Genomic DNA, 13108 nt, shown 5'->3' with positions numbered 1-13108 from the left:
TACAGATAACCTGACATTGGTCTTACAAATGAAGAACATGAAATGCAAAGTTGACCCAAAGAAGAAGGTACCAGGGCCCCGTGAGTGTGCCCATTACACCGCTTTATTGCCCCGACTGGTTGCCTTCCCGGAGCACTGCGCTCATGCTGGGTTAAGTGGGGATGACCCCCTTGGAGACCAGTCTGTGCTAAGACTTGGTCCATGCTGGCTCAGAACAAGATAAGGTACTTGCATTTATGTCGCCAGGAGCCAGCTTCTTCCTCTAAGTCATGTTTTCAGTAGTTTTTCCTGCTCCCCATCTCCAGCTTTTGTTCCTCCAAATGGCTGCCAGGGACACTGCTTTGCCCCTCTTCCCTACCACGCAGACCATCTCATCGGCAGAATTGCTTCAGAGTCCTCATCACACTCCCTCCGCTGGGCTGAGCTCCTAGGAATTTGCCAAATGTCTGTACACCTGCTCTAGGATGGTTTTCAACCAAAAAAAGAATATGCTGGCATTAAAGCATCATGAAACAGAAAAATAAATAAATCCCAAGGCATAAATTGATTTACGTTGTTTATTTGGGATTTGTTGATAGGCTTGAACTCTGTAAGTAGCCGTAATAGGATATGATTAGTTAAGATCTGAGTGAGGTATAACAGGATCACGATTTACTGAAGGTCAGAACCGTATACAGAAGATTAAAACCAAAATACCATCAGATTGCTTTGGGACCTGCAGGAGCTGATCCTGCCAGGATATGTTTTCTGTTTCCACACTTCTGAAAATCAAGGCAGACAGGATTTCCTTAAAATACCTTTGTCTTTCCTAATTTCCCAGATGTATTCCAAAATCTGGGTATAGGAAGAATTAAAAAAAAAAAAGGAAAAAAGGCAGTAAAGTTCATTCTTGCCCCAATAAAGACTTCAGACAAGGCTGTTAAGCTGTTAAATTATACAGGGCAGATGTTGTAGGATGGGAAGTTACTTGGCAATGACTTTGTAGATGAAACAGTCTACCGTAACTTGCTCATAAATAGACATGGAAACCCGGCATCCAAACTTTGTTCCTTGTTTACTGTACAGCAAACTGCTCAGGGAGAATTAAAACGTATTCTGTCTCTTATCATCAGGCCTCAGAGGGCAGCTGGTCACCTCCATTGCCTTTGGATACAGACCCTGTGGACTGATCCCCACTTACCTGGTCAGCAAAAACCTCAGTGGTTTCTTCCAGCGGGAACAAAGTCTCCTTGACAGGGGGGAAGGAGGAGAAAAGCCCAAGCTTTACCGTTCTTCTGGATGGTGGTACAATTACAGCTGGCAAAGAACTGGGGACAGGAGTGTTGAAGCTGCCCCCATTAGGTGCAGAAAAGCTGGTAGAAAGCAAAGGAGCCTGGTGGATGGCCCAAGTTGGAAGGAGAGCGGTGGGGAGTTCATCTTGACCAGAAAGGACCTGAAAACTTCAGTACCCTGTTGGGCATGTGGTGGTCAGAGAAAGGTGCCTACGGACACTTGACCTAAGAGTAAAACTTCTCTGAAACAAGATTGCCTGGATCCAGAGCACAGTACAAAGACTCAGCAGGCACCAGGTTGCCTCCCAGTTTATTAGCAGAAGCAAACACGGACAACTTAGAAGTTGTCTCATTTTTTAGGCCCCTTCTTGCTCTGTTTGCCTGTTCCTGCCTATCTTCTGGTCACTTTTCAACTGCGTGTCTTCTCTGAGAACTCCCCACCCATGCTATGCTAAGAGATGGCGTACGCGTACGGTGCCCGTCTCCTTGCAGAAACCTACACCCATTAAATAACAATGGGAGAAACTCTCACAGGCACTCACTGGGTTCCTGTTACTTCCACTTAGGGCCAGTTTCAAAGGCAGACTAGGGTGGCAGCCATCTACCCTAGCAAGAAACTGTATGTGCTAAAACTTTATAAATGTGAAATTAGCCACCTGCAATAACTGTTGTAAAATCGTTAAATTAGTAACAGTGATTATTCTCATTTCTTGCTGGGATATCAGGGAACTAGCATGGAACAACAGTAAAAAAGGCTCCTACATAGTCCAGAAAATAGGTTAAACCAAGTGTTGCTCCCGCAATGAAACCAGGAACCTTGCTGAACTCACTGCAGGGCCTCCTATATCCCCACTAGAATAGTACAAAAGCGACCAGGAAAGAGTGATCCATTTTTAATGCCTGCTAAAAATTAATCTGGCATGAAAAGAATTACAAGTCACAAGATGCCACAGAAAACTGGAATGTTTAAGCTTAATAAAACCACAGTTCCCAACCCCATTTTTTTCCAGTTTGAGGCGTCAGATCTTCAACATACATTTCGGTGAATCCTCTTTATTTAATTTAACGAAGTACTTGAAAGCTCCCAAACAATAGCAAGGCTTCACTCAAGCATATACAGTATCACAGAAGGATCCACTTCTTCTGCCATCAGACTGGCTTGCAGACTTTGGATTGTTGCTTTTTTCCCTAAACGCTGTCTCCACAGGACAAACGCAGCTACGATCTGTGACTGCAGGTTGTGAGGGTGATTGACTTTACATCGATAGATGTCAGTATGGGACAAACCCAAGCACAGAACTATATGCTCCCATTCGGGTCCCAGTCTCCTCGCGAGCTTGTTCAGCTGCTGATCTGTTGGTGAAGTCTTCAAAATACATGGTGCAATTTCAGTTACATCTGTAAAAAAAGAAAACAAGAAAAGAAAATGCATACACATGTCACTAGGCCATGCTGCAAATATTAATGTAAGACCTTGACAAAGGAGGGAATAAGCAAAGCTGAGGTGAAAGAATTAATTAATTAAAGAAACAGAATACACGCTCACCTAGAAAAATTAATTACTAATCAGCCAGAAGATGAATTAGAGGAAAACTAATGCTCAGTGGACCACACTAGGGAGCCTTGAGGTTTTGAGTGTCAATAGTCCAGATATCAGAATTCTACTCCAAAGCCAAAACTTCTAAAAGTAATTATAGATTTTGGGGTAGTGAACAAGTAAGGTTTTCAAGGAATGCATTTCCAGCAGCCATCACCCTCCGAAAATCAATCTGTTTGCACCAGTATGATACCGTGACAAATGACAAATATGGGACCAATAATACCTTATTACTCCTATTCTGTGACTCTGTTTATACACTTCAGAAATAACTTTGATTCCTCAGTTACTAGGTATTAGTCTATTTTTTTTGCCGAGGGCTGTTCACAGGAAATTCTTCTGCCTCCTAAGATGCTACTTACCCCTCTGTGCCCTGTCATATATGGCAAACTCATCTTGAGGAGACCCGCTCTGGGGGCTTTTCTTCTATTTGAATGAACACATAAGCATGGTTCAGGTGAACCCAAATGAACAGGACATCAACACTGTTCCCCAGTACAAATCATGCTTCCTTATCCCTCATTCCCATTGTAGTAACACTCCTGAAAACAGGCATGTACGTGCTACAGCCCCATTCATCTGACCTCTTTGAAGCTGTTTTCAGGAGAGCGCAAGGAAGTCCCGTGTTCTCTCAGAAATCTCTGCCCCGTGTCCCTTAGTATTGCCCAAGTACCCAACACGCCCCAGCACGCACCCTTCATCCGAGGAGATGTTTAGCATCCAACTGGTACCTGAGTCACGGAGGACAGGATCAATGCAACTACCAAAACAGCTTTCACAGGAAGCATTAAGGCAGCTGTAATAATCAGCAGTAAAAATCTCTTAGAGGCTGAACCAAGTATTTCTTACAAACACAAGTGATCTCTTTGTGTATTCTCTATGGTAATCTGATCATTTGAAAAAAAAAAAAAAAGGCATTTATACAAACAGTGTTAATAGCACAGTGAGAATACAGTGCTATACAGAAACATGCTGTATGGGATCCATCTCACCTAACTACAGATAGCCCCTGAACTAATTATCCTAGGATTAATTATCACTAAGGAAAGAAATAGGCTCTTCTAGAATACAATCCAACTCACTGGAAAGACAATGTTTAAAATAGATCAGATGAATTACTGCTCTAAACGTGCACATTTCTCTCCACTGACTGTAAAAGCTGGGTATAAGCTCAGATGTTGACATTGATGCTGTAAACACCAGTGCTGGTGAAACTATTCTCTGCCTGTAAATTCAAACCGCATAGCAATTGCTTTAAAAAAGTGCATTTAGAAAAGCAGCATAAGGTATCTATAAAGCATATTTGCTCTTCGATACCCTTTGCGATTACAAGCTGAAATGAAGGGTCAATGCAGCCTGCAATTGCTGCTCTACTTTTGTTGCTGAAGATACTGCGTCAAAACAGAGCAAAAATATCCCCAAGAAAATGCTAATTATAGCCTGTCAGTCTGAAGTAGCCGACTTCCTACAGAAGAGCCGCTTTGCAAAATCTAATTTATAGCTCCAATATCATGCTCGCGGTCTCCACTACAGCAGAACAGCAGCACTAGAAAGCACCACTCCTTCATTTTATCAAAAGTAATTGTTTTTGCATAGAATACCCAGAGCCTGCAAACGTTTGTACAATTTAAGCCCAGTCATACATAAGTACTATACAAAGCTGCTTTGAGTAAAGGGAAAATTGCTTTCTGAAGAGTATTTAAGTCCCTTTGATCTTTCTGTCTCCAGATTGCCAAAGGAACGCGGGGCAAGTGGCTGGTTCGGGGACAGGGCAGAGGATGCACGGCCCCTGAAGAAGGCTGAGCAATACTGCCCTATGCTGTCACATCACACGTGATACCAACTCCACAGGTAAGTCAGGACGAGGGATTGTCTTTCATGAATGCAAATATTTGAGAATAACTAAAATTTTAAATAATTATAGCTACACTGTTCTGTCACCAACACTACTTTTTGACATTAAACCCTTGCATTGGCTTATGGTCAGCTACCAAGCATAAAGCAGCATGCCCAAAGGAGTGCTACCTGCCAGCCTGGGCTTTTTGCTCTCACGCTGGAATTCTTATACTTCATGTTCACTAGCAGAATGATTTATGATACTGAAATGCGATCAAGCAGGGAGGCCTAACAATAATACATGTCAGCTTGTCCATCCAGCCTTTGATATTAGGCAGATTTTTTTACTACAACAAGTATCTTGCCTTCAGCCTGTTCTCAGCCCTTTAATAAGAATAAGAATAAAATCCATCCAGGAAATCTTTTCATCTTACACTACCATCTGATTCTAATATGGATGTGGAAAATTCTGGGACAGAAGCCAAATGTTAAATTTAATACAAAGGACTGTTATTTTAGTCCCATTTTATTTTCTGTGATAGCTCTTTTCCAGCTATGATACAAAGTCACTGAGGAAAATCTGAGACAAGTATTACATGACGGGCAGTATTATTTAGAGGTATAGAGAAATATTTAGTGAGACCTTTTAGTTATGACAAATGCAAAATCACAAAAAGATTTGGATATGTTCTAGGATTAATGCCACTCTTAATTTAATAAACATAATGGCATTTCAGGTAAAAGGGAAATGAGTTTTCTGTGCTCAGCACCCAAGCTGCTTTGAACACATTGCAAAAACATTAAAGATGCCTTTTTTTAGTTATGTTTGCTACAGACCCTCACTTATAATCTCCATTTTTCAGGAACTGCCTGAGGGAGGTAACAAGATTAGAGCAAAAGTTTCAATTATGCAGATTCTGCAGTTGCATTTGAAAGGTACATTTAAGATACTGGGACCTCAATTTTGCAAAAAATGTGAAGCTCTTCTTGCTTTAGGTGGATCCGATGTGGAGGTGTACGTTCTTATGTTAGATATATGCTTCAGCTTAGCAAAATGAGGACCGCACTGTTAAAAACGGGAAGAAGAAGGGCTTGGAGCACTGCCGCAGGGTGTCGAGGGTTTCCCTGGAGAAGGCGATTTGCGGTGCTGTCACCTCCAGCGAGCACACCGAGTGAAACACCGTGTTCAGCTGCGGACATGGTCTACGCCGCAACGTGCCAGGGCTGCGCGCTGCGGAGATTGAGAGGCTGAAGTCTTGCTGCTCATGCTGAAGCCACTAAGACCCTGAGGAACGGAGAGCCGACGGCTTTGTGCTGGGGAGCGAGCCAGCCTGGCGCGGAGCTGCTCTCCTGGGACTGCCGGCCAGCTCGCTGGCGTGGCGCTTGGGACCATGAAAATCCCCTTTCTCTGGGCTGGAGGTGGGGAGGACACTCTCCACCCTGGTTTTGGAGCTGAAACCAACCCAGAGAAAGACCCGCAGCTTCTTCTATTTGAAGTTGCAGCATGAGGGAATGCGCTTCTCCCCGTCTCCAGCTCTCACTGGTCAAGGAAGCTCATCCACCCTAAGCCTTTATCCTAGCTGTCCCGGTTAAAAAAACAGGCGATGTTGACAACTTCTGGCCTGTGTGTACATGTGTGCTTCCAGACCACTGCACAGACCGGGAGATTGGACGGTGCTGGTGAGTGTGGACAGGAAACAGAACTGGATATAAATAGACAGTATCACAGAGACGTACCAGACAAAACAGAGTAACCCAGATACCGAAGCTATATATGGGGCAAAGGCAGCCGGTCACCACTTTTGCGTTTCTTTTTCTTCAGGACCTCTCCAGCTTTAAGTAGGAGACTCCAAGAAGATGTTGCAACAATCTGGGGGATGGAAAATAAACTCACCCCAGCTCTGTCCCGCTTGGCACGAGTGGGAGGATGCAAGATAAAGTCCAGTGAAAATGGGCTTTGAATGACTTAAAGACTTTTTTTTTGCTTTTGCTTTGTCATCACCATCTCTAGGTGATGAAAAAAGCTGAGATCATCTCTTAGGCTGTCTTGTGCCATGGGGAAATCTTTATCAAGATGAAACTGACCTCCTGCTCTCTAGGCTGCTCCAACGCAGCACGCGAGCTTGGCTCCAACACAGGACACAGCAGTGAAAAGTGCTGAGGCATTTTTGGGTGATCTGCACAGTACCCAGCTGATTCTTCAGAACTGCTGGCAGCCCGAAGTGCCTTACAGTTTTGTCTAAAGGACCCTTCTCCATTAAGTATGACTTCTCTGTGCACGACCAAAAGCATCTGTTGGAGTTTCAGGGAGCCTTCTCCCTTATGCAGTCAATACCTTTTACATGATGGAAGACAAAACCAACTTTTTGGCTTTTGCTCTTTGCTGTGTAGAAGAGACTTTGATGGAAATGATGTACCTCAATCAGTTGCTGCCTAATCCTGCAAGGACAACTCCACAGGCAGTTCAGGAGACAGTTGGGGAGCCAGGGATACAATGGCCCACCTCTTATCTAATAACTATCTAATAAATCTGTCCCTTGGGAAAGGATGTTCTGGGGACTGATCTCTGCTTCCAGCGCTGCCTCTGTATTTTATCCATTTAAATGACCATACACATGCTCATTGGATAAAAAGACAGAAGCAGCCCTAGAAGAGGAGATGGGAATCCAGATCTCTCTGAGCTGCACATCCTAATGCTGAGGCGCACAGTCATGCGCCTCTTCATTTCCTTTCTCCTGATAAATCATTCCAGCAAAAACTATAAAGATTTCCCTGGGAAGGGTCAAGAATGCTTCCCTTTCTCCTGATAAATCATTCCAGCAAAAACTATAAAGGTTTCCCTGGGAAGGGTCAAGAATGCTTCCCAGCCTCCAGAACGGAGCCTGGTGGAGAGAAAACTCTCCTGGGAAGCAAGGGGTATGCTGACACAGAGCAAAATTGAATGCAAGTGTTTTTGGCAGAAATAATGCTAGGCAAATGCTCTAATTTTTATATAATCTCATCAGAAACAAGTAGGTGATCTGGGCTTCAGATCCTGCGTAGCTGGAATGGGACTGTAAAAAGGAGTAATTGCTTAGGCATGCATCTGGCCTCAGCATCTCCTACTGATAGGTGTACAGAGTCCTTCAGTGATCTGGACTCAAGTCACTAACTGTTGTTCACTTGACCCTCTCACCAGATCCTGCTCATAATTTCTGAAAAGTTCAAAGCAAGCATTTCAGAGTCCTCTTTAATCATCTTTCCTGGCATCTGGAGTACAGTTCTTCCCCAAGAAGTGCTAAAGTTAGATCAAGCAGTTCCACAAGCAGCAAACCAAAGAAGCCTTGTTTTTCCCAGGTGCAAGTCCTACAGCTGATTCGTGCTTCAGGACTTCTCTCCTCCAGCTGCTTACTGATTCTCAAGGCACTCATAAAATTGCTCCTCTCCACAACAGCAATTAGGCAGGCTTCTTGAAGTTGGCCAACAGGTTCAGAAGCTACTACAGGTACACGCACACACGCAACGGCCCACAGTGGAGGAGCGCACCGCCTTGGTTACTATAGGAAATTATCTCTTTGAAGCTCCATAGAACCATCGTGGCTAACGTGCCAGCAGCCAGCGACATTTGGGGCACTTCAGCTAAAGGGAAACGTATATAATAAAGAACCTAGTGCCAGGCTCTGCTTCACTCCAGCCTCCTCGGAGCGCAGTGCACTTGTTCCACTAGCCTGAACCACAGACCCAGCAGCGGGTACTGAACGGGCATGGTCATGGTTGCCAGACTGTGTGCTGTGTGTCTTGGCAGCTGTATTATGTTCCAGAAATTATTTAATGACTGAATGTCACAATAGCAAACAACTTGCACATAACCAGGTATATTTGCTTTAAAGTGAAATCCCCTTGGCCTGAGCACAACGGTAGAAGTGGGGCACGAAGCAGAACAACACTTGGCAGATCAGGTTGGGACAGGCTTTCAAGATAAGTGAGGTGGGGTTGCAGAACCTGAATTGGAAGGCAAGTGTGTAACGCTCCCACTAATGGAGGGATCGGAGACTTCTGAGAGCTGCAGCCCCCCTTGAGCCGCCAGAGATGCTGGATGAAAGGAAAGCAGAGAGTAAGCGTTTTGAGGGATCCCATGGGTGCTGTAGATCACTGAAGTCAAAGGGCAGATGATGGTGGTGGTCCTGATGAGAAGGGGGGAATAAACAGAAGGTGCTGGATAACTGCAGGGGGTGGCTTGGCTGAATTTGTTAGAAAAGGGAATGGGAGGTGACAGTGAGCCTCCATTTGTACAGCTGCTCTTCTGCTTTCTTGTTCAGCTGTTCTCTCCCAACCCTGTCCTAACAGGCGGAACTGCAGGCAAATGCCTGCCCTCTTCCTACAGCACATCCAAATTCATGAGCTCTAAGCCAACCTGCGGCAATGAATGACTGGAGCGCCAGATGGGAAAGTATCACGCTAAATATACGACACTTGGCAGGCCTGCATGGAGAATGCAGCGCTTACTCCCTCCTGTGCAAGTTAAAAATGATCATGAAGCATTATAAGGTTGCTGTGAACTTTAGAAGGGTCTGATTCAGGACCTGTTTAAACACAAGAAACAAGCTCAAATCACTGATCAGTGAAAAAAGTAGAACAGACTATCCAGAAACCAACCCCTACTATATAATTTGGGTGTTGTTCTTTTCCTTGATGTTGTTGTTGCTAATTAAACACCAGACTGATGCAAAGGCTGGGAAGGGAACACTAGTGTTTTGCAACAGCTCCAAATAATCATGCTCCAGGGAACATGGAAAAATATTTCTCTTCTATATATCACCATATGCATATCTTTTCTACACATCTGCAAACAGCACAGATCACGCAGCCCATCCAAAGTCCATTCAAAACCACTATGGTTCGCCTCCTGGTGTCAGCGGGTTTCAAAAAGTGTTTGACCAAGGAGCGAGAAAAAATTGAACCAAATCCTGTACTATTTGAAGCAAGACAGCTGACCCCATTATAGGTATCCTTCCATATATAAAGTTAATACACTCAGATGAAAATAACATACAGAAGAATATTAAAATAACTTGGAGAAGATGTATAGCCCTCTTCTGCTTTTAGGACGTGCGCAGCTGTTTCTCTGTCTCTTCTGCCGAATGCGAGTGGTGAGTTACATGGGTAGTTGCAAGGTGGAAGACTTATCTCTGCTGGTTGCCTCCTCTGGAGGCTTCTGCTTACTACCAAAGAGATGCGCACCTCCTTTATCCCATTTGAGGCTATCAGAGGACACCATTTAACGATGACTGCCAAGCATGTGCTCATCTCTGATCTCTGCTTGGGAACTCCCTCTTCTTCCTCCCATAGAGCTGACCCAGCACGGGGAAATCCCCGTGATGGAAAACCTGCGCCTTTATAGGAACAACAGGCCCAGTTAACCTTCCTGTATAAATCCAGAATAAATATCTTCTCTAATGTAATCAAAATCAAATCTTGGTCAGTTAAACGCTCAGACTAAACTACAGAATGGAATCTGTACCATAAGCACATTAAAAGAAAAACACCTAAAATAAGGGTTTAGAAAGCGGCACATTTTTTTCAGCTGACTACGTTACAGAAAATTGACAGAAAATTTTATGTTTGTCTGAGTATACGCCGCAGTTACACTTCATAAATGCAGGATTGTGAAGTTTCTGTATCTTGATAATTTCTGATCTGATGAATGCAAACTGTCATTACTGTACAGAACGTGTATGAATAAAACTAACCTCTGTCAATTAGTGATCATAAAACACCTACTCGTAAGTGTACTTCTGTCATGGTAATTTACATTTCCATGTCTTGTAATTAAATTGTGAAAGGCACTAATTGAAATGAAAGTAAATATGAAATAAATTTTTAAGACTGGCTGCATTCTTCCACATTGTGCTGTTTTTTTAAGACTTGTATTAAAAGACAGGAAGTTCTCTGTCTTATTTTAAATAGATTGGAATCTAATACTATGACAGCTAACTTGCAGAATAAATTGTGACCATGATCCTGACATAAATCTATGGCAACTTTAAACGGTCTCCCTCAAGTGAAGCAGAATCCACCCATGGTACCAAATTCAGCTCCTTCCTGCCAAAAGCTTGCTGGGACTCAGCATTACTGCTGTAATTAAAAAGTACATATATCTTCATTCGTTGGCAATCTCTTCTCCTGTGTAAGCTCTAAAGCATCATGCTTTGTGGCATTAAGTACATTTTGAGTATTAGGGTAGGAAAAAAAGACAGCATAAAATTTTGTAACTCTACAGGCAATTCAAGAACGCAGATGCTTCTATTTTGGCTCAATACCAGCAGCTAATTTGTATATTCTTTATCACTTGCTAATGACTGCCTAGTAGCTGCAGATGTGGCAGTAGACTGCTAAAACCTGCAACATAAACATTCAGATTTCATGACAAAAGTTTTCAATTGTTTTCCCACTATTCAGTTCCAGTAGCTACGCAGTTTTCCTGAACTTTTTTTTAATCTGTCTTACAGGTTTTGTGCCTCCACAGATCTCTGCTATACTGATGGCCTTCAGTATTAATCCATGTTAAACAGATTGACAGAGAAGTCCCTAAATAAATTCATGCTGTCTTAAGTTTTCACCCTTTTCAAGCCATAGGGAGCAATCCCTGGGTTTAAGGAGTTGAAAGGGGTTGGGTTTTCACTTGTTCATTTGCTTTTTATTGGGAAGAGCAGGGAGGAAGTTTCAGCAGTTAATATGTGGATGTTATTCTGTTTCTCACGCAAAAAATGAATTACAACCCTACCTCGTATTTCTCTGCTGTTGCATACCATGAAATCAAATAATTAATGTCATAAATAAAACGGCGACTACAGATGCATGCAAGGAAAAGAATATCTATGCAAAGAAAACACAAACACAACATATATTTGCTCTCTTTTCAAGAAGGATTACCTAAGCATTACAGACAGGACTGGACTAAATCATTCTGTGGTTTTATACTTTTTTATTTTTAGCAGCATTTGATGCTGCTGTAGACACCGAAGTGGAAGTAAAATTTGCTTGGTATTTCCTATGAATTTCTATGTTGTTATACGTAAATAAGCTGTATGAATCAGCACTGAAGCCACAGCTAACGATGGCATCCTTGCAGTGATACCTTTGGTATGAATGCACAAACAGGTTCAGCATGCAGCATTACACTAAGGAAAAAAGAAATATCTACTCAGTTGGGAGGTTCTGAGGAACACCTGAGCTTTTAGGAATTATTTGGAAGAACTGCTCAAATACAGATACCGAGCATTGAGACCTTGGCCAAAGATTTTTTTCCAAATGAACCAATATGACTTGAAAAGTTATATGGAAAGAAGACGTATGACCATTTTTTGGAAGCCAGGTGCAACTCGTTGTTAGACAGCACAAAGCTACATGATAGCCTGACAGAGCAGAGACGAGAGTCTCCGGTTTACATGCCAGCAGTCACACCAAGAGTCAATTCTAGAAATAATGCAGAAAAAATCAAATTCTGAAGTATGCCAGTGGATTTCTATATACTTTTGAATGCTCTGCAGTTCTTAGTGAATTCAATGGAGTCTGATAATACTCACGGCACTTTCAACCATTAATTATTGGTCTGAAGCACACAGAGCCATCATTTCCCTCAGTCAAGTTTCTTCTCCACGCTATCACAAATAATAATTAACAATCAGCGGATGGTTGTACGAAGTCATGATAATCATAACGCACATTCATATTTGCAGTAGACCTCATGGTTTCATAGGAGGCAAATGTTTACCCGGGTGGGCAGGGCAGCTCCAACACAGTAATTCACCCACTCTAAGTGCAAAACAACTCAAGACAACTGGAGCAATTAATGATTATTTTGTCAGCTAGGTGACAAACATCATGCAAATTTTGTCAGGGGATTGGCAGTTAACTTCTTTCGACAAATGCTACTTGAATGCTTATTTCGAATAGCCTGAGCTGTCTTTCAAAGAGCTGAGGCAAGTGTTAATCCTGCTGCTCCTTTGCGTGCAAGAATCACGGCAGACTCCTTGGGCTTTTTATCTGCCGAGTACAGTAAGTGAGTAAATTTTTTACTAGCAATTTTCCTACTGAGAAATCTTTCTAAAGGCTGCGGCATTGCAACAATAAAATCATGTGCTTGGACTTTAGCTATCCATGTTCCTTTCACAACAACAAAAATCATACTGCCAGTATGAAGGACTGTTTTCTTATACAACACAACTAATTGTACATGTTTCCCTTACAGGACTTAAACCAAGTATGACAACAAGCCATTATATTTAGCCTTGATAAAACTGTTCATTCCTCCTAGAGATATTTTTCTTCAAGTTGGCTCTTCTTTTTGCTTTGGCTCGAGCAGTTAGAAATATCAGAACTGAAGATCTGCGCAACAGATGGAGCTCGGTTGAGAAGAATGCCT

At 42.8% G+C, this 13108-nt stretch overlaps 1 protein-coding gene across 2 annotated transcripts in view; it reads right to left on the bottom strand.

Annotated features, from left to right (window-relative positions):
• Positions 1-543: 543 nt before the first annotated feature.
• CRADD (CARD and death domain containing adaptor protein) overlaps positions 544-13108 on the bottom strand; it is an 83696-nt gene continuing 71131 nt past the window's right edge. For both annotated transcript variants that reach the window (XM_075151098.1, XM_075151108.1), the window contains exon 3: positions 544-2669. In XM_075151098.1, coding sequence (XP_075007199.1) covers positions 2374-2669 — 296 coding nt within the window. In that variant the 3' untranslated portion in view covers positions 544-2373. The remainder of the gene's footprint in view (positions 2670-13108) is intronic.

This window comes from Calonectris borealis, chromosome 1 (genome assembly GCF_964195595.1).
Source record: "Calonectris borealis chromosome 1, bCalBor7.hap1.2, whole genome shotgun sequence".
NCBI lineage: Eukaryota > Metazoa > Chordata > Aves > Procellariiformes > Procellariidae > Calonectris > Calonectris borealis.
This window is presented reverse-complemented; position numbering and strand designations above follow the sequence as displayed.